The 26,801-nt window shown below is 51.8% G+C and overlaps 10 protein-coding genes across 10 annotated transcripts; 5 read left to right on the top strand and 5 right to left on the bottom strand.

Moving 5' to 3' along the window:
* Nucleotides 1–41: 41 nt before the first annotated feature.
* Nucleotides 42–977, bottom strand: ssuA (RNA polymerase II subunit A C-terminal domain phosphatase; the record flags this gene model as incomplete). The annotated part of the gene is made up of 1 exon (XM_046082552.1): nucleotides 42–977. One exon carries the CDS (start codon nucleotides 975–977, stop codon nucleotides 42–44), a length of 936 nt encoding a protein of 311 aa, XP_045938509.1.
* Nucleotides 978–1,937: 960 nt separating this feature from the next.
* PNC1 (nicotinamidase) lies at nucleotides 1,938–2,705 on the top strand (the record flags this gene model as incomplete). Its single annotated transcript, XM_046082553.1, has 2 exons — nucleotides 1,938–1,988; nucleotides 2,058–2,705. The coding sequence occupies 2 exons, from the start codon at nucleotides 1,938–1,940 to the stop codon at nucleotides 2,703–2,705; spliced, it is 699 nt and encodes a 232-aa protein (XP_045938510.1).
* A 758-nt stretch (nucleotides 2,706–3,463) lies between these two features.
* LDX57_000907 (GIG1 family protein) lies at nucleotides 3,464–4,442 on the top strand (the record flags this gene model as incomplete). Its single annotated transcript, XM_046082554.1, has 4 exons — nucleotides 3,464–3,704; nucleotides 3,799–3,981; nucleotides 4,052–4,236; nucleotides 4,290–4,442. 4 exons carry the CDS (start codon nucleotides 3,464–3,466, stop codon nucleotides 4,440–4,442), a joined length of 762 nt encoding a protein of 253 aa, XP_045938511.1.
* A 1,080-nt stretch (nucleotides 4,443–5,522) lies between these two features.
* Nucleotides 5,523–7,298, top strand: OSH6 (OSBP family protein; the record flags this gene model as incomplete). The annotated part of the gene is made up of 7 exons (XM_046082555.1): nucleotides 5,523–5,640; nucleotides 5,692–5,797; nucleotides 5,856–5,966; nucleotides 6,028–6,306; nucleotides 6,357–6,606; nucleotides 6,656–6,969; nucleotides 7,022–7,298. The coding sequence occupies 7 exons, from the start codon at nucleotides 5,523–5,525 to the stop codon at nucleotides 7,296–7,298; spliced, it is 1,455 nt and encodes a 484-aa protein (XP_045938512.1).
* A 1,184-nt stretch (nucleotides 7,299–8,482) lies between these two features.
* hosA (histone deacetylase HOS2) lies at nucleotides 8,483–9,931 on the bottom strand (the record flags this gene model as incomplete). The annotated part of the gene is made up of 1 exon (XM_046082556.1): nucleotides 8,483–9,931. The coding sequence occupies one exon, from the start codon at nucleotides 9,929–9,931 to the stop codon at nucleotides 8,483–8,485; it is 1,449 nt and encodes a 482-aa protein (XP_045938513.1).
* A 149-nt stretch (nucleotides 9,932–10,080) lies between these two features.
* On the top strand, nucleotides 10,081–11,514 carry LDX57_000910 (isocitrate lyase/PEP mutase family protein). Its single transcript, XM_046082557.1, has 2 exons — nucleotides 10,081–10,604; nucleotides 10,664–11,514. Exons 1-2 carry the CDS (start codon nucleotides 10,470–10,472, stop codon nucleotides 11,438–11,440), a joined length of 912 nt encoding a protein of 303 aa, XP_045938514.1. The 5' UTR covers nucleotides 10,081–10,469; the 3' UTR covers nucleotides 11,441–11,514.
* Nucleotides 11,515–13,629: 2,115 nt separating this feature from the next.
* Nucleotides 13,630–14,652, top strand: aspf4 (allergen Asp F4; the record flags this gene model as incomplete). The annotated part of the gene is made up of 1 exon (XM_046082558.1): nucleotides 13,630–14,652. One exon carries the CDS (start codon nucleotides 13,630–13,632, stop codon nucleotides 14,650–14,652), a length of 1,023 nt encoding a protein of 340 aa, XP_045938515.1.
* Nucleotides 14,653–15,065: 413 nt separating this feature from the next.
* Nucleotides 15,066–15,920, bottom strand: LDX57_000913 (uncharacterized protein; the record flags this gene model as incomplete). Its single annotated transcript, XM_046082559.1, has 1 exon — nucleotides 15,066–15,920. The coding sequence occupies one exon, from the start codon at nucleotides 15,918–15,920 to the stop codon at nucleotides 15,066–15,068; it is 855 nt and encodes a 284-aa protein (XP_045938516.1).
* Nucleotides 15,921–18,354: 2,434 nt separating this feature from the next.
* LDX57_000914 (glutathione S-transferase family protein) lies at nucleotides 18,355–19,812 on the bottom strand (the record flags this gene model as incomplete). The annotated part of the gene is made up of 3 exons (XM_046082560.1): nucleotides 18,355–19,360; nucleotides 19,435–19,573; nucleotides 19,662–19,812. 3 exons carry the CDS (start codon nucleotides 19,810–19,812, stop codon nucleotides 18,355–18,357), a joined length of 1,296 nt encoding a protein of 431 aa, XP_045938517.1.
* Nucleotides 19,813–22,467: 2,655 nt separating this feature from the next.
* On the bottom strand, nucleotides 22,468–23,772 carry LDX57_000915 (uncharacterized protein). The gene has a single exon (XM_046082561.1). It carries the CDS (start codon nucleotides 23,421–23,423, stop codon nucleotides 23,028–23,030), a length of 396 nt encoding a protein of 131 aa, XP_045938518.1. The 5' UTR covers nucleotides 23,424–23,772; the 3' UTR covers nucleotides 22,468–23,027.
* Between the last annotated feature and the right edge of the window lie 3,029 nt (nucleotides 23,773–26,801).

Consider the following 26,801-nt stretch of genomic DNA (forward strand, 5'->3'; position numbering starts at 1 on the left):
AGACACATGCCCTACCCATAAACCAGGCAGAAATCCGTAGTCTACAACCACGCCAACGTCCACAACGCCGGCAAATTCGGCCACTTCTCCTGCCACGCAGCCAGTATATCCGGAACCTTCTCATCAAAACTCCTCCTCGCCTCCCCAGTCCCATTCTCCCAGCCCTCGACGCCATTCGCGTGCCGCTCCTGCACAGCAGCCTCATTCAACCGATTCGCCAGCTCCAAAATCGCCTTCCCGCCCACCAACGCCTCCTCATGATTATCCTTAATATCGACATTGAAGACATGCACGGGGCGGTTCAACGACGAGCCCTTATTCATGAGATCGTCGACGACGGCGTCCCAGCAGCGTTCCTCGCAGGTGATGATCACATCCACGACGCCGCCTTCGGTGCCCACGGCGCCGCGGTCGCCCTTGGCGATGTGGTCGACGCGCGGCAGGCCGGGAACCCAGTCTTGGAAGCGCTCGGGACCCCATTTCAGGTTGCGGTTGCGTTCGAGCATGTTCAGGAGGCCGTTGTTGCGGTAGAGGCGCTCGTCTTTGGAAAGGAGTTCGTCGTACATCTGTGCGTAGGAGGTCGAGTTGAAGCTGTAGACGTTGGGTTGCGTGATGGAGGGTCCGGGGAGGCGGACGAGCGAGCCGGTTCCAAATGAGATGACGGGGAAGGGGGATGAGGCGGTTGAGAGTCGCAGGTGCGCTTCCATGGACCGGTTCTGGTTGGAGGCGCAGACTGTGCAGAAGCGGAGTTTGTAGGAGTCGGATTCTGATTCGGATGTGGTGGTGCCCTTCTCTGCTGCTCCTGCTGCCACGGCCTCCTTCTCCTGTCCCTGCTCCTCCGTCCGCTGCTCCTCGTCGGTCGTCATGGTGGGTGTGTTGGTAGAGGCGACGGGCTCTGGAGGGGGAGGGGGAGGGGGAGGAGGGGGAGGATCGGGGGTCGCAGTGCCCGCACTGGACAGTCTGGGATCATAGGCCATAGTTTGTTTATAGGAGAGATTAAACAGTGAATGGGTTGTATCTTGGTTTGTTTGTTTAAAGAAAAGTTATTTAATTTTTAAAAAAGATAAAAAATCAAGGAGGCTTGAAGCTCTGATCACTACTAGGTCCCTGTGATGACTGACTGGCAGATTAGCATGACTTGTACGAAGATAATCTGACAGAATTGTAACAAGAAAGGATATTGCATAAGGATTCAGAAAGATGAAAAGCGTATATAATAAGTTTATCCGCATGATGTAGCTCGGACAGCTCCAATATTAAGAAATCATCATGGAAATTGCAGGGTAGACAGATGGTGCAGTACGAAAGGCGAAAGACCAGGAGAGAAGCTTACCTTGAACGAGCCTCGCATTATCTGCGACCGAACAGAAACTACTGAAGGGGGGAAAGAAGACGAGGGCCGCAGCCCGAGGAATGTCGAGAAGAAGCTGCTGAAGAGAAGAAGAAAGAGAAGGATTGGCATTTCTTTGTGTTGCCCGAGCCCTTTTTGTTCGTCGGCTGACTCAGCACGTCTTGGCAGACCCTCAGGCGAGACTAGACTTGTCTCTCTCTGTCCGTCTATCGATTGCTAGATGGACTAGTTTTGTCGTTCTTCTGCTCGTGCTGCATCACGGCTCTCCCTTTGGTCTACTTTCTTGCTGCTCATTTCTGGGCTCTCTGATCTCCTCCTCTAATTGGTCTTGATCATGACGTGGCTTTGTGCAGTATCCGCTAGTCAAGTCACGAGGATAAGACGATGATGTCGCTCCCTGCATCCCTCCCCATCCATCATCCTGGACGGCAACCCTGCCATAAAAGATCGGACATCCGAGGGAGCAGCATTCTTCTTTTTCTCAATTCCATTCACACTTCAACTCAACATTTCTCATAAAGACTCGACAAAGACCGTTCTCCTTGACCACCTTTGAGCATCCCGTTCTATACCAAGGAATTCCAAGATGAAAGCGGCATTGCTGGTAGTGGACATGCAAGAGGACTTTTGTCCGCCGGTATGTACCTACCACATACTCTCTTCCATCAATTCGAAACACCCCATTGACAGGCAGTGACAACCACAGAACGGCTCCCTCGCCGTCAACGGCGCGCGCGCCCTCCACCCGATCATCAACTCCCTCCTCGCCCACCCCGGCTTCACCACCCGCGTCGCATCCCTCGACTACCACCCACCGAACCACATCTCCTTCGCAAGCAACCACCCCCCAGCCACGGCAGCCACCGGCTACATCGACATGGCCAACCCAGCCCCCGGCAAAGCCCACGAAACCAAGCCCCAGAAACTCTGGCCCGCCCACTGCATCCAAGGCACCAAAGGCGCCGAGCTCATCCCGGAGATCAACACCAACAAGATCGACCTGTACGTGCGAAAAGGCCTGCTCAGCACCGTGGAAATGTACTCGGCGTTCGCGGACGCCTTCGGGAACCTCGACTCGGCGGTGAATGGGCAGTCGGCGGACGCGGACGTGGCGGCTTATTTGAGGGAGAGGGGCGTGACGCGCGTGTTCACGGTGGGCGTGGCGGGGGAGTTCTGCGTCAAGAATACGGCGATTGATGCGGCGAAGGCGGGGTTTCGGAGCTATTTGGTTGAGGATGCGACGCGGTGCGTGGATCCTGGGGAGGGTTGGGACGAGGCGCGGAGGGAGTTGAAGGCGGCGGGCGTGTCGATTGTGAGGTCTGATGGGCCGGAGGTTTCGTTTTTGACGCGTTGAGCTGGAGGACTATGGAGTGTTCTATCTATCATAAGGTAGTTATCTGTTTCTGGTAGCTCGTATTTCCTGGGGATGTATTCTATTAATATCAGATTGTCTTGTTGACTTACTCCGGACTTCCGGGCTCGTATAGTCATTGATTCCTCGGAAGGGTGGTTGATACTACCGTCCAACTAAATAACGGTGCTAACGCATTAGCCTACGCCACATTGCTTGCCCTGCTGCAGGGTGACATGGACAATCCGATTTTATTATTGATTGTTCTATGGAGTATGACATTCAATATCAACCTCCACATGAATACACCTCCTTTCAATAGTCAATACGGAGTAGTCACTCCCCAGTCAATAATGACAGTTCTCCACCCGGTGGAGTGTTCCTCTCTTTCAATAAGTTAATCACTAACTTCTCGGTAATAATAACTATGCGACGGTCACCCCCCTTCCTTCGTCTTGCATTCCTGGCTCAAGGCAGGTCAATCGCTGCTCGAATGGTCACTGGCGCAGCGGGTCCCTCTGACGACGATCGCAGCCCCCGTTGGTCGTCGGTCGTCATCCCCGACCGTTTGGGCTGAATGCGACTCATTCAATCGGATCCCTTTTATTAATTGTTCTCCATCTAGTCATTTACCATATAACACGACGTCCCCCTACCTTCTTTACCTCCGCCCTTTCCGGTCTACGCAGCAACTCCCTCGTACAGGCTGACTACAGCTTCTCCTACCTACTACAAAGAACGGATTCTACGGATCGCCGGCCATGTCCAACGCAGCGGAACTCTCTACGGCTGCCACAACGCTAGACAACGACGTCAGCACGGCACTGTCCACCGCGTCCGCCGGGTCACTTCCGTACTGGCATGTCAACGTCCCCCACGCCGACCGGCCCACCCACTGCCCCGACTTTCTCCGCAACATCTGTCAGAAGAACATCGAGATCCTGTCGACGCCTGACGAGCGATATCAGCGACAAGGATGGGAGCTGGTGAAGGAGATCGTGCGTAAGTAAAATCGGAATGGAGTTGTCTGTAGGAAAGGGGATAGGGTGTCCATGTCAATGTCAAGTTAAGGTCAGGCTGATCATCTCCGACGTAGGGACGAATCGCATCGATCTATTCCAGCGCGTGCCGAGTGATTTGAGAAAGTACCTGGAATACAAGGAGCGGATCATCGCCTCGCATGGGTCTATTTTGCGGTTCATTATCAAGGAGCGGCTGCGTTGGGGCGAAGGGGCGGTCGAAGATCTGAAGCCAAAGGGGCGGCCGTTTGAATGCGATGGTTCGTATCATGTCCCTTGTCCTGGATGGGTGATCGTAATTGCTGACCGTAGCGGTTTGCCGATCCATAGAGGACATCAAGATTCTGTATAATGACTGGCCGTACGGGCTCGAGGAGGGCATCGTGCATCTAGTGGTGTGGACGAAGTTCGAGCTAGAGGATGACCCGGCCACGGACGATCTGACGCCGCGCGCGCGACGAGAAATCGACGACTACGTGGCCAGGACATTTCGGTCGAGGGTGCCGTCGGAGCAGGTCAGTATATACTTCCTCCCGGTGATGTGAGAGAGAGCGCTAAGCGATCGCAGGTGGTTTGGTTCAAGAACTGGAAATCGTTAAAGTCGGTGATGGCGGTCGAACACTTCCACGTCATGCTATACAAGCCAGACCCAACATTCCTGAGGGAGATCACGCAGGGCGACGAGCCGTTGATTGCGAGGCTGGGACGGAGTAATCTGTGATGTGTTGTTTTTGTTAGCTTTCGGATTCTCTGCAGTTCAAAATTCCCGGGTTAGATTAGAGTAGAGGCCAACGAGCAGGGGTTTATGGCGTTATTTTTACCTCATAGTGATCTGTTTCAGATCTTCTTCCGGCGTTCTTTCGATTCCAGCAGGTTATTCCGATTTCAACGATAGATCAGAGACAAACGCTGCTTGGCGCCTGTGGTGGCATCTCGGGTACTCCTGGATGATATCACCGGCCATTCCGATGACAGCAGATTAATTCCAATGGACACGAACATCCCTGCCGGCCTCCCCACTCGCCAAGCCGGCTTTGCCCCTCCTGCTCAGCGATCGGTGAACTGGGAATCGTTAGGCCTAACAGTCGAATACCGTCGCCGGTCGAGGGCCGCGTCCAGAATCCATCGACCGCGACAAGATGCAGGAGGGATGTGGAGGGACCCTGGACGGAGGCCTAAGGGATGATCGACGTGAGGGGAATGAATATCTTCCGCGTTATGGCATCGTCGAAAGGCTGAAGAGGCGAGAGCCAGAGAGGTCAGACCGGGCAGGAGAATCCACTGCCACATATAAATAGGTGGGTATGGGAATCCACCGGATGATCAAATTTCGCCCTCGTTCCTCGTATGGCTCGATATAAATAAAGAAGATTGAATCACGTCTGCCTGTCAGTTGATCTGTTTCGCTTTCCCTTAAGAGCTTGTAGTTTATCAGGTGATGATTTCCGGCCTGTTCATTCCCAACTGCTGCTAAGAAACCGATCGTCTCCCAACGCGACCGTCGACTTCACTCACGAACAAGAAAGAATCAACCTGCCCAGCGCAATCGAATCGAGAACAAAATGCCCGTTTCCATTGCGGTGCCGCATATTCGACGACGGTCGTCGGTGGCCAGTCCAGCGAGTGAGTGTCGGGCCAATGACGGAGAGACGGGGAGAGGCCCCTCTTCATCCTTTCCTTTCGTCTCCCACGTCATTCCTCTTTTTCTCCCTCTTCCTCTTCCTTCTCCCCTCCATCGCCCACGCTCTTCCACACACTCTCTTCACTCACTCATCGTCTCTTTTCTCTTTCCCGCCCCATCATGTCCGCTGACTGGGGCTCGTTTTTCAATTCCTCAGGTACTCGTTCCTCGCTCGACGAACCCAAGACCGGGTCCGTGAGCGGCGATGACGAGGTTGTCGAACCCGACCAGGGCAATGGTATGTATTTTCTATCTCGCAGTTCATCACAAATCTTGGCTAATCGGACAGTCCTCTCACACATCATCTCCCAGCTCCGACCGGGCGCCGACCTGAGTCGAGTGGTGCTGCCTACTTTTATCCTGGAACCGCGATCGATGCTGGAGCGGATCACCAAGTGAGCGCCGACGTGGCTTCAAAATCGCCGGATCTCGACTAATACACCTCTTCTCTAGCTTCATGGCCCATCCGGAAACCCTCCTGCCCATGCCCACCGTCGACGACCCGCTAGAACGTTTCGTCTCCGTGGTCAAGTTCTACCTGAGCGGATGGCACATCAAACCTCCGTACGTCACACCCGGACCGGAAGAGTGATCCCGCCGTGCTGATATACTTCTCTTCCTGCAGAGGTGTCAAGAAACCGTTGAATCCGATCCTCGGAGAGACGTTCACCTGTTACTGGGACTATCCCGACGGTACCCGCGGGTACTACATCTCCGAGCAGACCTCCCACCATCCGCCCAAATCGAGTTATTTCTTCATGGCCCCCGAACACCACATCCGGATCGACGGAACGCTTAAGCCACGCAGCAAATTCCTCGGCAACTCGGCCGCCAGCATGATGGAGGGGATTGCGATCCTGCGGTTCTTGAACCGCGGGGAGGACAAGGAAAAGGGTGAACGATAGTACGTGATCTCTATGCCCAATTATCGGACTTGGGGGCTGACGAACCTAGTATCTTGACGCAACCGAATATGTACGCCCGCGGTATCCTTTTTGGAAAGATGAAGTATGAGCTCGGCGATCACAGTTACGTCAGATGTCCGGAGAACAACCTGGTGGCCGATCTGGAGTTCAAGACTAAGGGCTACTTCTCCGGCACTTATAACGCCATCGGCGGAACGATCAAGAACGAGAAGACGGGCGAGGTATACTACGAGCTTTCGGGGCTATGGAACGGAGAGATGCATATCAAGAACGTCCAGGTAACTTGTTTTCCTGGCCCTCTTGCGGATCCAAATCTGACCATTACAGACGCACCAAAAGGAGCTCCTGTTCGACGCACGTCATGCGAAACATACTCCTCCGTTGTCCCGGCCGATCGAAGAGCAGGGTGAGCGCGAGTCGCAGCGTCTATGGCAAAGCACCGCCAAGGCGGTCATCGCCATGAACCACGAACTAGCCACCGACGAGAAGACGAAAATCGAGGATCGTCAGCGAGAGGAGGCGGCCAAAAGGGCCGAAGACGGCGTGGAATGGCAGCCGAAGCTGTTCCGTCGCGTGCAAGGAGGGCCGGGTGGTGTGGACGAGGGAGAAGAAGATCTGGACTGGATCATCAACGCCCGAGTGTAAGTTTTATGTCCCGAATATCATGGGGCGGTCATTGACGGGGATCATTAGCGACCCGCACAACCCCGAAGGGGCTCACCAGCAGATCCTGTCCATTGCGCCCATTCTTCCAGGTCAGACCGAACCCTCCCAGTTTCACATCCCGCCTCACAAGCAGAAGGAGGAGCACGAAGCGCCGTCGGATGAGACCGAGACCAAGCCGGCCATGGCCCAGTCCCAGCCCCAGCCCCCTGTGAAGGACGAGGAAGAACCACCCGTGGAGCGGAGAGATTCTCGCACGGCGGAATTCAACGAGTACGTGAACGCCACGGACAAGCCCAAGCCCTGAGCGCCAATCCCGTGAAGACCAGCTTGTCCGTGATATCTACAATCTACGGTATATCAGCTTAAGACTACAAAAATAGAAAAGGAGAGACAGAAGAGGGAAGGCAGATGAAAAGAGAAAAAAAACCCACAAAAAGCACAGGAATGGGAGAAACCGGTCCCTCGGTCATCGAAACGTAGTCACCTACGGACAGAGACCCAGCCAACATTGCCATATCCGTGTTTGAATGATTGATTGACTGACAGGCTGAACCGGTTGATCAACCAACATTTCTTAACCCTTCAACCGTTTATCTTTGGGATGTTACAGTGAGGGCTGCAGACTGCAGAGCCCTCTTCTTTCCATCAAAGATTTCAACATATTCCCAGGCTGAGCCTTTCTCGCACATTATTGACTTGACCACTTTGCGCGCACGCACAAATTACTACCTCCATACCCATCTGCGAAGTGTACTGGATACCCGATTGACTTTCCATTCGTGACTTTTGACTTACTCATCCATGGTCCTGAACACTGAACACTTAACATAAGAAAGGAGTATCAGACCCGGGAGTCGGTGATATAGGTGAATCCTTCTTCTTCTTTTCGTCGTCTACTTCTTGGGAATTAATTATAAATATCAATAATGTTTTCTTCATTTTCACATCTTGTTGCGTTTGGGCTTGTGTGGATGGATGGATAGTTTGTCTGGTGAATTGCAATTACGATCAAGGTAGTTTCACTTGGGGAGGAGTTGTTTATATAGATATATGATAGGACTAGTATGTATAAGCCATGTTCTATTCAATTTTAAATGTATGTATCTTTTCGGTAGTGATCAACAGAAGAATGTACGGAGTATATTGCTCTCGAGATAGATGAACAGAGTGGTTTATTTTGGTAAAACAATAAGGCCATGGGTATTTACAACAATGCTACCTATTTACATATTCAAGAAATTCCGTATCAACGCCAATCAATATAATCAATCCAGCCAGCCAACCCCCCAGTAAACTCCTTTTATGAACGTTGAAATAAAACAGAATTGAAAGTGTGGAGAACAATGCCAGCCAGTCCCTGTAATGACCTCAGATCTCAACGACTGAATATATCGCATCAAATCGAATCAGATCCAGCTAGGGTGGGCAAAGAGAGAGGGGGAAGAGAGGGAGAAAAGTACCTAGGGAAGGAAAAGAGAGGGGGAAAGACTAAGAAGCAGTATACAACTCCCCTCTAGTCGGCAACCCCCTCTCCAACTCCCGTCTCCGACTAAACTTGCCCTCGCGCTCCTCGCGTTCCTCATCCATCAACGCAATCTCCTCCTCAATCTCGCGTTCCGTCTCCTCTCTCAGCCCGAGGATGTCAGGCGGAATGAAACTCATCTGCACGCTCGGCGCACCCTCGATGTAACGCAGCTGTTCCCGGATCGACTCCAGCAGACTATTCAGATACGGTCGCGGGTTCTTATTCTCGAGCTTGCGCATCTCCGACAAGGGCGGGAATAGCGAGTAATCCGGCCCGAAGTGGTTCCGGAAGAACACGTCCTCCGGGATGTGCGGGTCGATCTGGTCCTGGGCGTCGATGAGGATGGAGGTTTCGTGGGCCCAGGCGCGCGAGACATTCCGGGGCGTGTACCCGCCGCCGCCGACGACGAGGAGCGGCAGGTTGAAGGTCTTGACGTAGGCGACGCAGGCGCCGTGCGCGGCGACGTTGAGGTTGAAGCAGCCCAGGCGGTCGCAGCCGAGGGAGTCGGCGCCGCATTGGAGGACGATGGCGCCCGGGCGGTACACGTCGACGCAATTGCCGACGACGTCGCGGAAGAGCTGGATGTAGGAGTCGTCGTCGATGCCGTCGTGGAGGGGCACGTTGACGGAGTGGTGCGCGCCGGGGTTCAAGGGGTGGGTTGGGCCGGTGGCGTCGAGGGCGCCGGTGCCTGGGAAGAAGTTGTCCTTGTCGTACTTGTGGAAGGAGACGGTGAGGACGCGGTCGGTGGACCAGAAGGCCTGCTCGACGCCGTCGCCGTGGTGCACGTCGATGTCGATGTACATGACGCGCGGGTGCAGGCGGAGCAGCTGCAGGATGCCGAGGACGATGTCATTGACGTAGCAGAAGCCGCTGGCCTCGGCCTTTTTGGCGTGGTGCAGGCCGCCGGACCAGTTGACTGCGATCTCGGATTGGTTGTTGCAGAGCTTGCGCGCGGCGTCGATGGTACCGCCAGCGTAGAGGGAGCAGTAGTCGTACAGCCCGTCGAAGATGGGGCAGTCGTCGCCGAAGTTGAACCGCGCCACGTTCTCGCTCTGCTCCGCCTTCTCCATGTCGCCGGGCATCACCTGGCGCAGGAAATCGAGGTAGTCGGTCTTGTGGAAGTCGGCGAGCTCTTCGTAGGTGGCGGACCGCGCTAGGTAGAGGTCCATGGCGTGGTGCATGCCGTAGGCCATGACGAGCTGTTTGGTGAGCGTGAGCCGCCACGGCTTCATGGGGTGCGACTGGCCGAAGTGGTGCAGCTCCACGGCGGGATTGGCGTGCCAGGAGACGCGGTAGCCCTTGGGCCGGGCGATGCCATTGTGTTGCCGTTCGGAGGTGACTTTGCGGTCGAGACTGAGGGTGGTGGAGGCGGGCGGAGGGGCGTATTCTTGGACGATGGCGGAGCGGGCCATCTTATGGATGGGTGGTGAGAACGAAGAATGTGAGGAATGTGCTATATCACTTCGACTAGAATATCATACTTGAGAGGTTTTCGTGGGAAAGAAAGGGTGGAGGATGAGAAGGTGAAGGTCGAGAGAAGTTGGAGGTGGAGTGGAGGTGAAGAGGCGAAGAAAGCGGCAAAGAAGTGGAAATGCCGAGTCGCGGCCGCTTTGCAGTTTGCAGGGTTTGGCTTTCCGGGGTTGGCTCAGTTGGACCTCAATTTGATACAAGGATCTATGGGCTATTCAATTGGAACTCCGATCATTCGAATTCGAGAATTTCTACAGCTCTACATCTCTCTAGTCCGATTGTCTTCTACAGAACTCTTTCAATTTGCTCCCCGAGTTATCCCCGAGATTATCTAAGCATCCCGGTTTCGGGATCGGCATTGCCATCCGCCATATAAAAGCGATGGCAAACATCAGAACATCCCAGTAATTTCCTGATCCTGGCTTTCTTAAGCTCAATCTGTTGGTCTAGGAAGAACCTGCATCATCAGTTACCATCACAATGCCTATCGTCACAGCCGCCACTGGTCTTCGACAGACCCTCGCAGACCCCAACTCCTGCATTGTCGCCCCCGGAGTGTATGACGGCCTGTCCGCTCGCATTGCCCTCTCCGTAGGCTTCGATGCTCTCTACATGGTAAGTCCAGCCTACCTTCATGTCATTGGAACGCTCCTGATTGATGCCCTCTCCCTTAGACCGGTGCCGGCACAGCCGCTTCCGTCCACGGCCAAGCAGACCTAGGCATCTGCACGCTCAACGACATGCGCGCCAACGCGGAGATGCTCTCGAACCTCTCCCCCAAGACCCCCGTCATTGCCGACGCTGACACAGGCTACGGCGGGCCCATCATGGTGGCCCGAACGACGGAGCAGTACTCGCGCTCGGGCGTTGCCGCCTTCCACATCGAGGACCAAGTGCAGACGAAACGCTGCGGGCACCTGGGCGGCAAGATCCTCGTCGACCGAGACACCTACGTCACGCGGATCCGAGCGGCCGTGCAAGCGCGCCAGCGCATTGGCAGTGATATTGTCGTGATCGCGCGCACCGACGCCCTCCAGGTGCACGGGTACGAGGAGAGCATGGCGCGGTTGCGGGCGGCGCGCGACGCGGGCGCGGACGTGGGCTTCCTCGAGGGCATCACGTCCAAGGAGATGGCGCGGCAGGCGGTTCAAGAGCTGGCGCCCTGGCCGATGCTTTTGAACATGGTCGAGCACGGCGCAACGCCGTCGATTTCGGCGGCCGAGGCCAAGGAAATGGGGTTCCGGATGATCATCTTTCCCTTCGCGGCGCTGGGGCCGGCGTGCGAGGCGATCCGTGAGGCCATGCTGAAGCTGAAGCGAGATGGGATTCCAGGCTTGCAGCCGGAGATGACGCCGCAGATGCTGTTCCGGGTGTGCGGGCTGGACGAGAGCGTGCAAGTGGATGCGGACGCCGGAGGAGGGGCGTTCGAGGGGGGAGTAGATCTGAAGTGATGGTCAGTTTTAAGGCCTCGATACCATTGTACATATTTTGTTCGCAGCATGTCATGTTGATTAGATGAGATGATCCCATGAGCAGTTCTAGCTGCTCGTCAGGTGATTAGACAAAACAGACACCTGAGGCATAAACTTACTAAGCAGATAAACCCACGTGATGCACCGATCGACGGGGATAAATTTAGCAGATCGTCCAGTCGACCAAGGCAGCTTACGAGTCCCGGCCCGTCCGGTCGAGGTCTGCGTTAATCCCTCTCAGTAGGATCCCCCATATCCTGATGATCGTACACTGTACTCCGTAGAAGGGCATATGCGAAGGTGCACAGCCTAGGGCTCAAATTCAGGTTCAAACACGACGTAATAATAATCAGGAGGTACCGAGTGTGCAGAAGAGTGGTTCCGGGCCATAACCGTGGCTCGCCGCCCCAAGGATCGCGTGTTTATTTATTTGTACCAGCGGTTAGCGAGTCTACTACGCCGTAAGGTTACAGAATGCTTACTGAAGAGTAAAGACGGTCCAGAAGAGCGATTTCTGCATGGATGATCCTCCTTCTGAACCGGTTGTCGCCTCGTCGGTTACCGAGGGCAACACTCGGCCTTCGCCGGCAACAAGATTCACGTTTTCTGTCTCTGCGGTGGCGAGGTCGAGGGTGGACTCGACGGGGGCACGGGGAGATGGAAACTGGAAAGAGAGGAGAGGGGATCCAGAGTGGGTATTTTTTTTCTCTTGAGTCTTGGGTGTTTTTCGTTCCAGACCCACGGCCGACTGGCTGGACCGTCGACGGGGATGTCCCAAAGGCCAGGGCCTACACGGTGCTACACCGTACCTGGAGAACGAGCCCTGGGAATTTTCATCTCGCGTCGAAGGGCTAAGAATGGCGCCCCCAATGACCCTGGATCAGGGTTTCCAGGGACCGCAGCGTACCTGAAGGGTTAAGGGGCTCCCTGAAGGACGCGGTAAGGACCGTAAGGTACACCAGATGTACATACTGTACATACATACACAGCATGTCTTGGGTATTGCAGGAGAAACCAACATCTGGTATGTATCGGAAAGAGAGTACCGGCAGGACTACTGCAGGTACAGTACTTGTTTGCTCCGAGGAAATGATCTCGCTTGGCAGTTCGCAGTTGTCGGTGTGATTCAACTTCGATGAATAGATCAACTTGCAGTGATGTCCGCAGATTTGACGGTGCCCGGTTCACGTGGGTCGACTTGACGTGGCCATCGGTTGTAGTATTGCCTGACGGACTGGACTGGATCTGAATGATAATGTATCACCACGCTGGCAGTGACGTATCCATTGTCAATTATCCAGAATCAACCTCTCAGACCGGCGAGAACAGACCAATACTGAGTATACTCCGTAGAATAGACCGTCGGATCTTAACCTCTGGCCATATCTCGGGCCAATTCCTCACATCGGGCAGCATTCCATGTCATGCATCTAATCTCGATAATCGGAATGGATCGACTCTGATTGATCCAACGCAGCAGACCCTTGGGAACCCAACCGAGTCATCGCTGTTCTCTGTAAATGAGTGTACTTGGAGTGCCTTGCATGATTCTTCTCGGTTCACAGTCAGTCAGGAACTGAGGGAGATGTGTAAACTAAGGTACCAGGTACCTGACCGACCTGACCGATTACCGTACGGTACCACGGGACTGTTGGGTCTGGAAAGTCTCGACCGCAGCCTAGAGCGGGGCCAAACTCTAGTCTTATCCAATCAAATGTTCACAAAGGCAAGCTCAGGAACCGTTTCTCTCCGCGCGCCAATCGCTGCACTCAACGACCTGCACTTCCCCTGATCGGCCCCCTTTTCATTTAATTAAATTCGGTCCGTCAAAGTCGCACGGTGACTATGAGTTTTATTATTATTACGCCGTGCCCCCCCCGGTTGTCTCTCTCTTTCTCCCTCTCTTCCTTTTCTTCTCTTCCATCCTTCTCTTACTTTTTCCCCCTCAGGGTTCGCACTTCTCTCCTTACAATCGCGGAGCTTCCATTGCTCGAGTCATTCATTCACAACAAGACATTCATTGCTTGATTTGTTTCTCGCGTTTCCCGAGGGTCTTTGATTTCTGTTGATCTTTCTTTGATCCACCGCGTGATACCCCCCGCCTTTTGTGATTACTTTCTATCTGATACTATCGATACCCGATATCAATCCTTTCTTCAATCTCCACCATGCAGCTCAAGGATTCGATTCTTCTCCTCTCGGCTCTGTCCGCCGGCACTGCCGCTGCTCGTCTGCACGGCCACGAGCGTCGCCATGCTCACCCCGCTGAGAAGCGTGACATTGGTGACATCGTCAAGGTCGAGATGGACGGCAAGATGGTCTCCTGGACCAACGAGTGGTCCGGCGCCGAGGCCACCGCTGCTCCTCAGGCTACCCCCGCTTTCCAAGCTGAGGGCGGTGCTACTCAGGTCGTGACCGTCGCTGCCGTCCCCACCGCCAGCCAGTCCGCCTCCCCCAGCGGATCTTCCTCGTCTTCCTCGTCCTCTGCTCCCGCTGGCGGAAGCTGCCAGAACTGGTACGACAACCCCTCCGGTGAATTCTCGCGCGACGGCTTCGGCGCCAGCACCCTGGACAACGACCAGGACTACGTCTTCTACAAGGGCAACGTCGGCTCCCCCTGGGGTAGCAACATCAAGGAGGTGTCCGAGTCCAACGCCTGCAACTACCGCTACGTCATTGCCGTGCACGGTAGCGAGAAGGACCCCTGGACCATGGTCTTCTGGAACAAGATCGGCCCCGACGGTGGCATCAACGGATGGTACAGCGGCAACTCCGCCCTTACCCTGACCATCGACGCCGGCGAGACCAAGTACGTTGCCTTCGACGGCGACTCCCAGGGTAGCTGGGGTGCCGCCAAGGGCACCAAGCTCCCCACCGACGACATGGGCGGATACTCCTGCACCTGGGGTGAATTCGACTTCGGTAACAGCAAGAACAGCCGTGACCTGCCCGACGGCCACACCTGGTCCGGCTGGGACGTCTCCGCCATCCAGGCCCAGAACGCCAACCAGGATGTTCAGGGTATGAAGATCTGCCAGCACTCCGACCGTGGCTGCTCCAGCATCAGCAACCTGGCCAAGAACGTGCTCAACGCCTACACCGCTGCCGAGGAGGGTGTTGATGGCATTGGTGGTAACTACAAGGGCAACGACGGTGTCCGTCTCCACGTCACCATTGACTTTGACGAGTAAACGTCTTTGTTTTTCTTTTTCTCTGTGGATCTTCATTTCTTTATACCTATTTCCAGCTTTTTCTTTTACTATTTTGAAATAAATACTTTCTTTCTTGATTAGATATTTCCATGGTTTAAATTGTATTTAGTTGTATTGCTTTCCTCACTTCTTTGGCTCTTGAAACAACACAAATTTGGGTAGGGATAGATAAAGGAGTCGGTGTACAGTGTCACCCCTACCTCGTAAGAACTGGTTCTTTGCTTCTATTGTTGATTAGTAAGGACCCAAAATGTCTAACTAGTTAACGAAAAGGTACTCCGTAGTTATTCTATATCAGCTCAATGATTATAGTCTCCTGATAACTTAACATTGGGAAGATTCTTTTCCAGCTGGGACCAAATACAGTATTCGGTAAGAACAAGAATGGTAGGCTACCGTCTAAATAGAAGGGCATCCACGGCTTTTCGCCATGGAAGACGGCGGGCGACTATCATAGAGAACAGTATCGTCGTGATTATTGGGCGTGCCACACGGACTATGTGACGCCAGTCCAAACTGGCTTCCATTTGCAAGGCGGCACAAACATCCTCCATGTTGCAAAACCCATCGCGGCGCCAGCACTTGCGAATTATATCACCGAAGAATATATCGCTTGTGTCTGGAAACCGGTCGCTGGTCGGCCATTCTTTGTAAGTTTTCGATTCGCCCTCGTCCAAGTCACTGTCGATCTCAGGATTTATGTAGAATTCATATCGATGGCCAGACACGATCTCGTACATCATGGACCCAAAACGAGCGATGTCGAATTTGACCGAGAGGAAATCTTCGGACAGGAATTCTTCTGGAACGTCGTCCTCTGGTATGATAAGTGATTCAGAAAAATCACACAACTGAAGCGATAGGTCTTTGTTGACTAGGAAATTCCGTGCTGCAATATCAGCAACGATAACCCGCTGCCCATGGACTCTAGAGATAATGTCTGCAGCGTTTCGAAACCACGCCAGATATTGTCTATGTTGAGTAGCGCCCACGGTCTTAGTTGCGCTCATGTATTTATCCAGCGATCTGTGGCTTATATACGGCATCCGGATTTCCGTATCAGAGATGTGAAGCGGCTGCAAGACACCTTCTACCAGTGCAAGATGTCGATAGATGCGTCCTTCGTGTATCAAGGACTCCTCGTTGGTCTTGTTCATTTGCTCGTAGACAATGGTTGTATATTCCGATGCATTGTCAGGCACTGTCCATTTATTGGCGGTTTTCACTGCGATTTCTCCAGTGCGCATGACGCATCCAACCCGACCAAGGCCTATTAAGTTAGGCTTTGTATTCATCGTTGTACAAGTTGAGGGATGATAATATGATGGATTAGAGCATGTTGTTTACATATCCTCGTTGGCGTCTCTGTAGGAGGCCGAAGGGTTGAGTCTTCGTCGAGAGCTTTCCGTTTCACCGGTGCCGCGGACATTATTGATCTAGCCTTCCGACCACATTATCTAAAGCCCCCAGGGGACGGTGTGAGGACCATCTCTAAGCACCAGTATAGTATCAGATGAAAGGGGTCATTCTTCTCTAGGATGTGCAGTTTGTATTGATTGGAGACAAAGAGACTCTCTGAAGAGAAATTGTTCTGTTTGGTGAAGATACTGGGTATTTAGATGATTGAAAAGATGGCTTTTGTCTTGTACATTCTGCCATCTGCATAACCATGGTTAACAATCGACTAGATACCATAGTTGACAAGTTCCAAGAATACCCGGAAGAACTTTTGATCTTGCTATCTAATATCTCATGTTGATCCTGAATCCAACAGTAGTGCACTCCGAACTTGATATTCAATTATCCCCCCTTTTGTTTCTTTTGCTTATCTCTCTTTTCTTACTCATATTATTTCCATTGATCTTTCCAAATTATCCGCAGGTACGTATACAAAGATCAGACCACAAAGAACAAAGACCAAACCCCTTAGACCAAGAAACCATTCAAAGCAAATATGTAACTACCATCTAAATATAGTAAATATAGGCTGGCGACCGAGAAGTTAGAAGATGTACCCTCGGCCCCCTCGGGCCGGAAACACAATAATATTAATAGATCGATTGGCGATTGGAGGATGGATGACTCGGGTGTTCCTGGTCTAATTTTTAGGTCCCTCGTGGAATGGCGTGTTTCAGGATGTGATAGTCGTCTTTTTTTCTTTTCTTTCCCTGCTCTTTACACTTTTTGGTTTTTGGGTTTTGGTTTTCTATACGGAGTAGCTCTTACCTTACTTACGGAGTAGGTTTTGTCTTTTTCTCCTCGGGGACTTGGGTCTTCGTTGGTAACTTCGTGGCTTCTGTGGGTAGGCCTGAGTGAGGTCTTGGTTTCGGAGTACGGAGTAACTAGGAATTTCCTACATCACATCATGTGCTGAACAGGTGAGATAGACCAAGGGTTCGTATTCGCTATGCACTATTTTTACTCAATGATTCAGTGTGCAGGCCTGTTGGCGTTGAATCTGAATCTCCATGTCCCTTCGGGAGGGAGGCCCTGGGGGACTTTTATTTTTGGAAATTGATGCGGTTTCCTTTCTTTCTTTTTGCTTTTTCGTATGTTCTAAATCTACTTTGAGTTACAATGAATGTACCAAAGAGCAGCGCAATTGAGTCTATCAATCCAGTTGATATACATATGAGTTGTATGCACCTATCAATTCCTTTGTAGAGATAAGGAGTCAGATAGACGTAGCTGGTTAACTAGTAATTATCCATATAGTTATACTTTACATGATAGCCAGGGACAAGTGTATTCAATTCATCTATAAAGGAATACACACACACACACACACACACATTGCTCAATCTAATCATAACCAAAACTATTTTTTGCGTTCTTTTTTCCTCGCTTGCTTGCTTGCTTCCTTCGCTCAGTAAGGTAATCACCTACCCTATACAGCATGATCTATTTTCTCTAGTCCCTAACTTACCCTTCGTAACACGAAGCAGCTAGTTTGGTAATTTAGTTAGGTATGATGATGTGAGAAATCTGAGATGATACGAGACAAGATAATCCAATCCATAGCTAGCAAGTTAGCCAGTAAAGTATGTCCCTTGCTTGTACGTAGACACATCTCCATATTCACAAAACGCACGTGGGATCTATTTCCATTTGCTACCTATGCTTGCTAGTGCTTAGTGCTTAGTATCTACCCCGTACTCTGCCTACGAAGTAGAAATAGAAATAGATATTAGATGCATATCCCGTGGCTATGACCTGTGGATGAACTATACATGCATTGCATGTATGTAGATGCTAGGATTCGCTTCCTGGCTCGTGGTTCATGCATGGTCTATGGAAGTTAGGTCTTACGGCTGTATGATGTGCAGTTTGGCATTGGGCTGGGTGTGTCGCATGCTTATGGTGGCGTAACTAGTTATGGTGGTTAGTGTTTACTTTTGGTTCTAATCTATAGAGTTGGCGTCCATGCTATGTATGGGGTCTAGTTCACTGTCCACTGTCCACTGTATAGTATGTGATGTAGGTAGATGCAGCTCGAGGGGCTAATTCCGAATGAATCTCGTTTATAAAAAGCAAAAAGAGACGGGATGACTGAGTCAGATGGATACCTTGAATAGAGACTTGTTCTTCCCATGGGGCTAAAAATACATGCAACTGACTCAACTACCAGTTACCTAGCTAGCTAGCTAGAGCTGCTAGTGCAGAACATCTACTCAGCAGCACTCATATCTGCAACGACGACAACAGATCCTCCGCCTGGAATGCCTCTGGCATCTCGTATTCCTCGCCTAGCCCTTCCTCCTCCTCCTTTTCCAGCGCAAATGCAAGAATCCCCAGATGAACCATGTACGCCGCTAGCGCCGCGAATCCACCCACCACGGTCGCCACAGACACGAGCAGATCCTTTCTCTGGCCGATCGCCACCTGCGATAGAGCCTTGCTCTCGGTGTCCGAGAGCCCCGAGTCCGACTCCTCCGCCGCCTCCCGTAATCGCGTCGAGGCGCGCATGTTGCGCCAGATCGGCGTGGCGTCGGCCAGCGCATTCCATAGCGTCGCGCCGACGGTGGTCAGCCGGGGGCGCTCGAATGCCTGCCACGGCAGGACGGTGGATCCTGGCTCCGGCTTCTCGGTCGATCCCTCGTGTGCTGGTGCTGGCGCCCCCAGTCCGTAACATCTGCGTCGCAATCGCTCTGTGTAGGCTGTCAATCGCGGCGCCTTGGCGACCATGGCATCGCGGAGCCACGTGTGCGTGAGGTCCGGCACTAGCGCCAGGCTCAGATACCCGAGGGCCAGACAGTCTAGACTGGTGGCAGCCTCGTCGGCCAGCAGGTAGCTCTTCGCGCCGAGGATCTCCTCCAGGGCGTCGAAGAACTCGGCCGTCAGGGCCTCCAGCTTGAACTGGTTCTGCTGCGCCGTCTTGCCTAGTAGCCGCGTGACCGTGTCGCGCGGCGACTGGATGAAGTTCGGCGGGACCTGGCCGGCCGCGACGGCCGCCGAGTGGTCGCGTTTGCGCTGCTCCTCGATGGCGTCCAGGTCCAGCGAGGAGAGGCCTAGATGGTCTGTTCGGGTCTTTGCGGCGGCATGCAGCTTAGGCGGGAGGATCCATTGGTTGGGCCATTGGAGGATGGAGCCGTAGGCAGGGGAGGTGTGGTTGTAGTAGTTTTGGCTGGTGACGTAGAGGGAGAGGTCGATGAGGGATTGGCCGCGGGATTCGACGAACGAGGAGAATCTGTTTTGTTTTAGTCAATAAATGCAGCTCGTCGGATGATGCGTTTCAGAAATCTAAGAAAGAAGTAGACGCACGCGATGTTATCGGCCTTTTCCAGGCCGCTCAGATCCCCGTCCAGATCCCAGTCGCCATTCGAGTATTGGCGCAGATAATCCACGATATTGCGGAACTTACTGACCCATGTCGTTCCATTTTTGAGAGCGGGGAGTTCGCCTGCAGCAGGACAATCAATTCCAGACAACTATTCAATTCCAAATCTCTCAAATGCGGAGTAATGCGCCGGACTGGGGTCAAAACATACAGGTCGGGGACACGGTCGGGTCACTGCTTGCGACCAGCACCCAGGCTTCCCTAGGGACGGTCTGCGAGAGATAGGCTATAGTCGCGAGACATTGCGCATCGATGGAGGGCAGCGAGAAAGCTGGACCCCAGACATGGAGCTCCAGAACCATTTTTCTTTTTCCCAGCGTTTGGTCGGGGCAGGTCGGTGGTCGAGAGAAAGTTGGGGTTGACGATGCGCGTCACGTGGACCTGGCCGCCGCCTCGTGCCGTCCTGAGGCAGCCAGGCCCTCAGGCAGTCAGGCAGGGATCTCCACCTTCCCCAAGTGGTCGCCGACACTGCGTCATTCCTGCCATCCCCTTGTCATCCGGATTGAATCTCGCACTTGATTGATAAACCTGATACGCTGTTTGCGTGGGTTCACGGATGCACCCGGACGACACGATCCCCTGAGGGAATTATCTTGCTTCCATACGCCGTAACGCCCGTCAGATGTCTCTTGTCTGGTCTCTGACCCCTCATGGCCAACGAAACACCTCCGTCAACTGTCATCCATTTCCCTCTTCTCAGGTAGATTAAGTTTCGTGTTTCCCGGTTCTTATCGCCTCACTTTCGAGAGACGAGCCTCAAGATTAGCCCGAACAGGCAGACACTCTACTTAGCGCAATTGGACCAAAATAACGCATTCATTCTATTCTCTACGCAGACAGTCAGACCAGGTACTTAGCCGGATAGTCAGGGACCTTGATCAGGATGACGATTCCCTTTTCTAGTTTCCTTTGTTCCGCAATCTGCACGGAGCCTTTCTCGGGCAGTGGGTAGCGGCAATGCTATCTTTGTACTCCGTACGGCGGAGTGCCCGTAGAATGCCTACCTGCGCCGCACGACAGACAGGGCAGTCATGTATGTATCGACCAATCAACGAGTTTATCCGCACCAGTAAGCGAGAAACATCAGAGAAAAAGAAGAAACGGCGACCATCCATCTCCGCACATGGCAAGTGGTCTGACTCCGAAGGCTGACCAGCTTCAGGTACGGCGCGCTAACGGGCGAACTAAGAACCTTAGTCTCCCGTGCCGCGGGTCATTTGACCTGCGATCGGACTCCCGCCGATGGACCTGACCTTCCAACTTTCTACCGTTAGTTGGGACGGTTTGTTCCTCCGCAGGCCCGGGTCCTCGTATCCGAGATTACTCCACTGGCTTGTTTTGCAGGCAGGGTCTACTACTGCCTAGTATCTCTGGCGCACTTATCCTCGTCAGACTCGACGCAGAACAGGACTCCGTACTCCGTTGTGGCGTGCATACTCTCCTGCACTGCATGGCAAGGTGCATAGTCCCTCAGCCGTCAGCACGTAGTTAGATAAGTAGTGTTCGCTATCAGTGAATATTCCTTACTAGGCTACTGTCCCCCTTGCCTAGTCAGAGACACTCTCACACACACATACTCCGTACACAACAAGCGGGGCGGGGCGATGCGAGCAAGATGGGAGCTGAATGCTGATACTCACAGAATCTACTCCGTAAAACTAATGCACCATCAGCCGACGCCTTCCCTGTCTATGCCTACCTACCGAGTCATCGTCAAATCGCTTAGACTGGCCGGCTCACTAACCGACTACGGAGTAGGCACACATAAAACCAGGTAGCCAAATTCCCAGTCCGAGGCGCATGCCCTTAGTTACCTACAACTAACTAACTAGCTAGCTAGTCATTACTCATAACTCATTAGACAACGACAATGGCATAGCCCAATAATGCAAAATGCCATGCATCCCGCAGCCGCTGGTCTCGTCATATTACGCACAGATAAAATAGCTACCTAGCTAGTTGGTTGGTTAATGGGTTTAGCTTAAGGCTGTACCGCATGGATTGAATCCTCATCCTCATGGCATTCTATTTTTTGTACTAGGTTCCGTAAGCAAGCGGGCAGGGCAGGGCAGGCAGGACAGGGCAGGCAGGACAGGGCAGGCAGGACAGAGCAGGGTAAATCACCTGTTCTATCTGCATCGGATCATGAGGGGTAGGTTAGAGACATCTGCCTACCTTGCAGCCGGGCGATGTAGGACAGACATACTTCGTACTGTATACAGAACATTCTACATCACGGTAGGTAAACCCCGATAACTACTGCAGCAGCATACAACACACGACCCCATCAACTAATCCAGATAAATAGAGAAACAAAAAAAAAATGAAATAACTCACCCCCGCAACAAGCACCCTCAATGCAAAACACATAGGTAGTCACATACCCGTAGATAGCCAGGCAGGTACTGTAAGCCGATAACGTACGACCCCAAAATCCAAAATCCAAAATTCAATTCCATTCTTCAAGGATCAACCGGAAGCAGACGCAGGCGCAAGTCAGTTATGGCAAAGCAGGGAAAAAGAATCACGCTATCGACACCCAGTCAGTCACTCAAGTCACCCCCTTCTCCTCCCCAACCCCTGTCAAGTCTCATCGGCCGAGCGCTTAGCGTTGCGGTGCCGTCACATCATGATGCGCACCATGCGGTCATCGTGAGACAGTTATTTCGTTTATTTTTCTTTTATTTCTTTTTTCAGAACGCAAAAAAAAAAATAATTGCTTTTTTTGAGGGGGGTATTCCATTTTGGGTGCTTGGTTGCATTTTTATCAAAGTATGATGAGGGGGGAAAAGCAATGGACACGAAAAGGATTGAATTAGGGATTACGAAGTGCGGGGAGCGGGATAGAACTACCTAAACTACCTTACCTTTCTAACTAACTACACGTACTCAGTAAGCATTAGCAGTTAGGTATGTATGTGCTTTACCTTACTTGGGAGAGAAGATCTAGAAATCAGGTTTGGGACAGAATATGTTGATAGAATGATTGACACTAGGTCAAAGTTTCAATTCAAATAGAATAAAAGAATGCCATATGCTGGTGCTGCTGCTGCTGTTGGGTATATTAAGTCTATTATACATGCCGTTGCTTCAGATAAAAAAGAAAGATAAGAGAAAAGAAAAGAAAAGAAAGAAAAATAGTACAGGCTTGAGTCACAATCCTCAAAGCCAAACAGACAAAAAAGAAAATCAAACCCCATGATTAAAAAGCTCCTAGTCAAAAAAAGGTAGGAAAAAGAAATCATAATCCCATAACGCTTTGACATCCGACGATCGCGCGATCCAAGCCTCGTGGGAAGAAGGAAATCCAAGCCCCTGGTTGGTCTTTTGGGTTTCGCCAACAGCAACAGCCGTGTTTGCTTTGCGGGGTTGGAATCAAATCCTGGAAGTAATGCTGACAAGGCCCCGTCCGAGTGCTTGGGAAACGGCCGTCGTGAGAGATAAGTGATGACGATGGGACCGAGCTAGGGTGGGGAAGTCGGGTGGTTGTGATTCGGCGACGGTGCGTTGTTTGATATCATGCTTGTCGCTTGCATCGGATCGTCCTCTTGCTTCGTAGAGATAGTCCCAGAGTGGCGGGTTTCGGTGGATGTCGCAAGATCAAAGCGTTATCGCAGAATGAGAGAACAATGCGCCAGCGCTTGTTCGGAGAATCGAAGTGAGAAAAGAAACAACACCCGCGATGAACGTCGCTGCGCAGGATGATTGGTGTGAAGAGAATAGAAAAGATAAAAACCGAGATATGATCGAAAAAGGCCGAATAAAAGGATATAATGTGGTTCAAGAAAAAGAAAGAAAAGCGATCAAAAAATCCAGTAGTCAAATCCAGTAGTAAAATGCCGGTTTGCAGATTTGCAAATTCTCGAAAACGAAATCGTGGTATCCATGCTTGAAGAATGCAACTCCATCTCATGAGGCGTCTCGAGTCGGTTTGTGTCGATGTTGGGTCACGATTCAAGGAACCGCTCGAGTTCGCCGGTCGTCAATCTCATCAGAAAGTCCAAGATTACTCGAGGTAATTTACTTGGGGAGAGGAGGCAGAGGGCCCTTGGGAGGAGGTCCCGGGCAGGGAGGGAATTGCGAAGTAGAGCCACCGATGGAAGGCATGTTGAGTTGTGTTGTTTGGTGGTGGTGGTGGTAGTTGAGTAGTTTAGTGTTGTCGAGTGGTGGATGGATGAAGGCGTGTTGATGCGCAACTGTAGTTACTTGTAGGCAACGTGGAAAGTTCTCAAAGTCTTTTGATTTGAAGATTGAAAGAGAAAAGAAAGAAACTCAAAAGGCGAGGTCAGACGGTGCTTAATATATAATGTTCTGATCCACGCCTTTTTTTGTTTTTATTTTTATTTTATCTCTTATTATTATGGTGACCAGGATGATTGACAAAAAAGATTATTGATTTTTTTTTTTTTTTCAAGAAAAAAGAAAATCGAAAAATCAAATTAAAAATAAAAAGAAAAAGAATATTAAGGACACACCCCTGTCGTGAACAGGAGCTCAGCTCCACAACGGACAGAGGGAAACGAACTACGTCAGATAATACGACTAACGGATTTAGTTGTACCCAGTGGGCTGCCATATGGGCATACGGCCTGCCCCAACGGGAAATTCCAAGGAAAATTTCTAGAAGCTCCTCCCGTCCCACTCGTTGCCTTGTCTTCTGGGGAGGGTTGTCTCTCCCCCTTATTTGTGGTTCACGGAGAAGTTCCACCAGGATTAATACCGGGAGATTATGGTTAATTCCATGGAAGACACAAGGGCCAAGGTGCAAGAGGGAGAGCGGATTGAGGATGAAAGAGGAAAATAGACGAAGAGAAAAAAAAAAAAAAAGTATTCCGGAGGAATCGGACCCACCCGTCTATCGGTGTTTAATTTTCCCTTTTCTTTGTTTTCCATTCTTCTTCTGTTTTCTGACTCCGTACCTGGAATTATTTTGGATCATAATAATACCATAAGAATAAAAATATTTTCTTAGCTCGGAGCGGTAACCCGTCCCCCCGTATCTTTCAACAACGTGGAATCTTACTCGGCATTACGTAAAGACGGCGATACAGTAGACTCCAATCCATCGCATCAGGGTAGAGTGATGACTCAATCTGATGGGTGAATCTTATCCGCCAACATTCTATAGGTCCGAAAGCAAGACATCGGGCAGGTCTCATAGGCTTACGGGCTGAAAGACTAGCGAATTCATGCAGACACGTGCCAGTTCGTAGATCCTTGAGGCAGGAAAGGAGGGGAAGAAGGAATGGAATCGGAAATGCTAAGGGATGATCCAAGCTGGCATATTTCTTTTTGGTGTGCAGTGTGCCCCCTCACTTCTTGGAGATTCTATCTAATTCGCGGCGGCTTCTCAAAACGGTTGGGGCTTGGTTGCCTGAAACGCTGAGGATCGGATGGTGATTCATCACGTCGCAGGAAGGAGATCCTAGTCTCAGCCAGAATGTCGGGACCTGATCCAAGCCACCACATCCGCGAGGTTCCAGGGCAGGGAAAGCCAGGAAAGGAAAGGAGGGGAAGGGGGGGAGACGGAGAGACGCACTCATGAACACATACTGTCCACCAAGGAAAAAGCAAAACCATGGAATGGAAGACAAAAAAAAAAAAAAAAAAAAAAAAAGGAGGGGGCAAAAATGCCCAGAAGTCAAGGCAAGTCAGAATCCGGACTTGCAAGTTGAGCGTCAGGGGTAAAGAAGGTCAAGGTATGACAGGTCGTTTCACCTTGAAAACCGTATCTTACGGCGAAGTTTCAGGGGTTGACCAACCGATCGAGGTAGATTGAGGCGATACTGGAGTATCTTTACCTACGGTGTACCTCTTATTCTCCCTGCAGCTGATTCCCTCTGCGGTTGCGGCGTTCCGTCTGATTCGACCAATCTACCCGGCTTTAATCTCTTTTCTTTGTTCTTCTTCGTCTTCTTTATCATCATTGTTCGGCTGGGGTTATATTTGGAATCTTTTTACTTTTTGTTCTCCCGTACTCCGTCTTCACCTTTTCAGCTGTCCCTTTCAGCCGCTCTTGGTTCGGTTGACGGTTGACCCGTTGACAAGGTTGACCTGTCATTCTTCCAAGGTTCAATGTTAATATTATCTTCATTATTATGATATTATCATTATTGCTGACATCCCTTACTGAGTAGCGGCCTTCATCCTCTCCACAATTCCCCTCGGAGCATTCGACCTTCGTACGAAGGACTCCGTACTCCGTATTCCACTCTTCCAGGTTCTCTCTACGGAGTATAATCGTCCTCATTATGATCAGGTGCATCCAGGGAACCCTATGGAGTACCACTCTTTTTTGGAATTCCCCCCTGTCGCGGCGTCTCTGCATAATGCAATGCAACACTCCTCCGACACGGATGTCAATTCCCTTTCTTCCGTGGACTCGTTCGCCGAGTATCCTGGCCGCCGACCTGGATGCTCATTGCTCAATGAACCCTGTCATCGTACCCGCCGTGCGACTGTGGCCCAGCGTACGGAGTACACACGGTGTACGGCGTACAAGACGGATGGATCTTCTGCAGATGAAAAGTGGCCTGAAAAGTGGCCGCCAGGCGACAAAGACGGGAAAAGATGAGGGTTGATCCTGCACGTCACTAGCCGACCGCATCAACTCATCGAGCATCCGTCCTTCCGTAGATCCAGTGATGTGCGTTTTCATCTCGTCTCCTCCCAGAGTTTCATTAAACCGATTTGCCACCCGCCGCGTTAGTCTTGCCGCCGCCAACTTCCCTGGAGCGCCAGGAATTCCTCCGGTCCTTGTTAGTGACTTAGTGTCTCTAGCCCGGCATTTTGCAAGATGCAGGTACGGGCCATACTAAGAATGACTGGTTGACGGCAGCCTGACATCACCACTTTGGTGTACCTGATGAAATCATGGGATGGTTCCTGAATGCCTCTACCACGGATGCGCGGCGGTTAATGGAGTCGAGAAAGTCTACCTCGGTCCTATCACATGCTCTGGATTGGATTCCATCGCAAATCGGTGGAAAGAAACACATGGCAAGAAGGGGAGAAGGCTACTCCGTAAGCCGAAGGGCACAGAAAAAAAGAGCCCTAAGCGGGTGGGGCTCTCCGTGAAATGAGATCTCCACTGTTGGTTGCTCTTGGTGAGCGACTTGCATTCGGTAAAGGAATTAGTCGATGGCATATTAGCATCCACGGAGGACGATTGCCAATTACCATGATGGGAATTGCTGGGGGTAGACCGGTAGCTTGTTTTCTGTCTCCAGCTGCCCTACACCGCAGGTGCGCAGTACTCCGGTTGACGGCTGTTCCTGGCTGCCAACTGCTA

The sequence above is a fragment of the Aspergillus melleus genome, assembly GCF_016097325.1.
Source record: "Aspergillus melleus strain CBS 546.65 chromosome Unknown contig1, whole genome shotgun sequence".
Taxonomy (NCBI): domain Eukaryota; kingdom Fungi; phylum Ascomycota; class Eurotiomycetes; order Eurotiales; family Aspergillaceae; genus Aspergillus; species Aspergillus melleus.

Coding starts and splice junctions, on each gene's coding strand:
- LDX57_000910 (XM_046082557.1), top strand. CDS start 10,470: ATGCCTATCGTCACAGCCGCCACTGGTCTTCGACAGACCCTCGCAGAC. Junction 10,605..10,663: donor GCTTCGATGCTCTCTACATG/GTAAGTCCAGCC, acceptor CCTCTCCCTTAG/ACCGGTGCCGGCACAGCCGC.
- LDX57_000915 (XM_046082561.1), bottom strand. CDS start 23,423: ATGAGATGGAGTTGCATTCTTCAAGCATGGATACCACGATTTCGTTTT.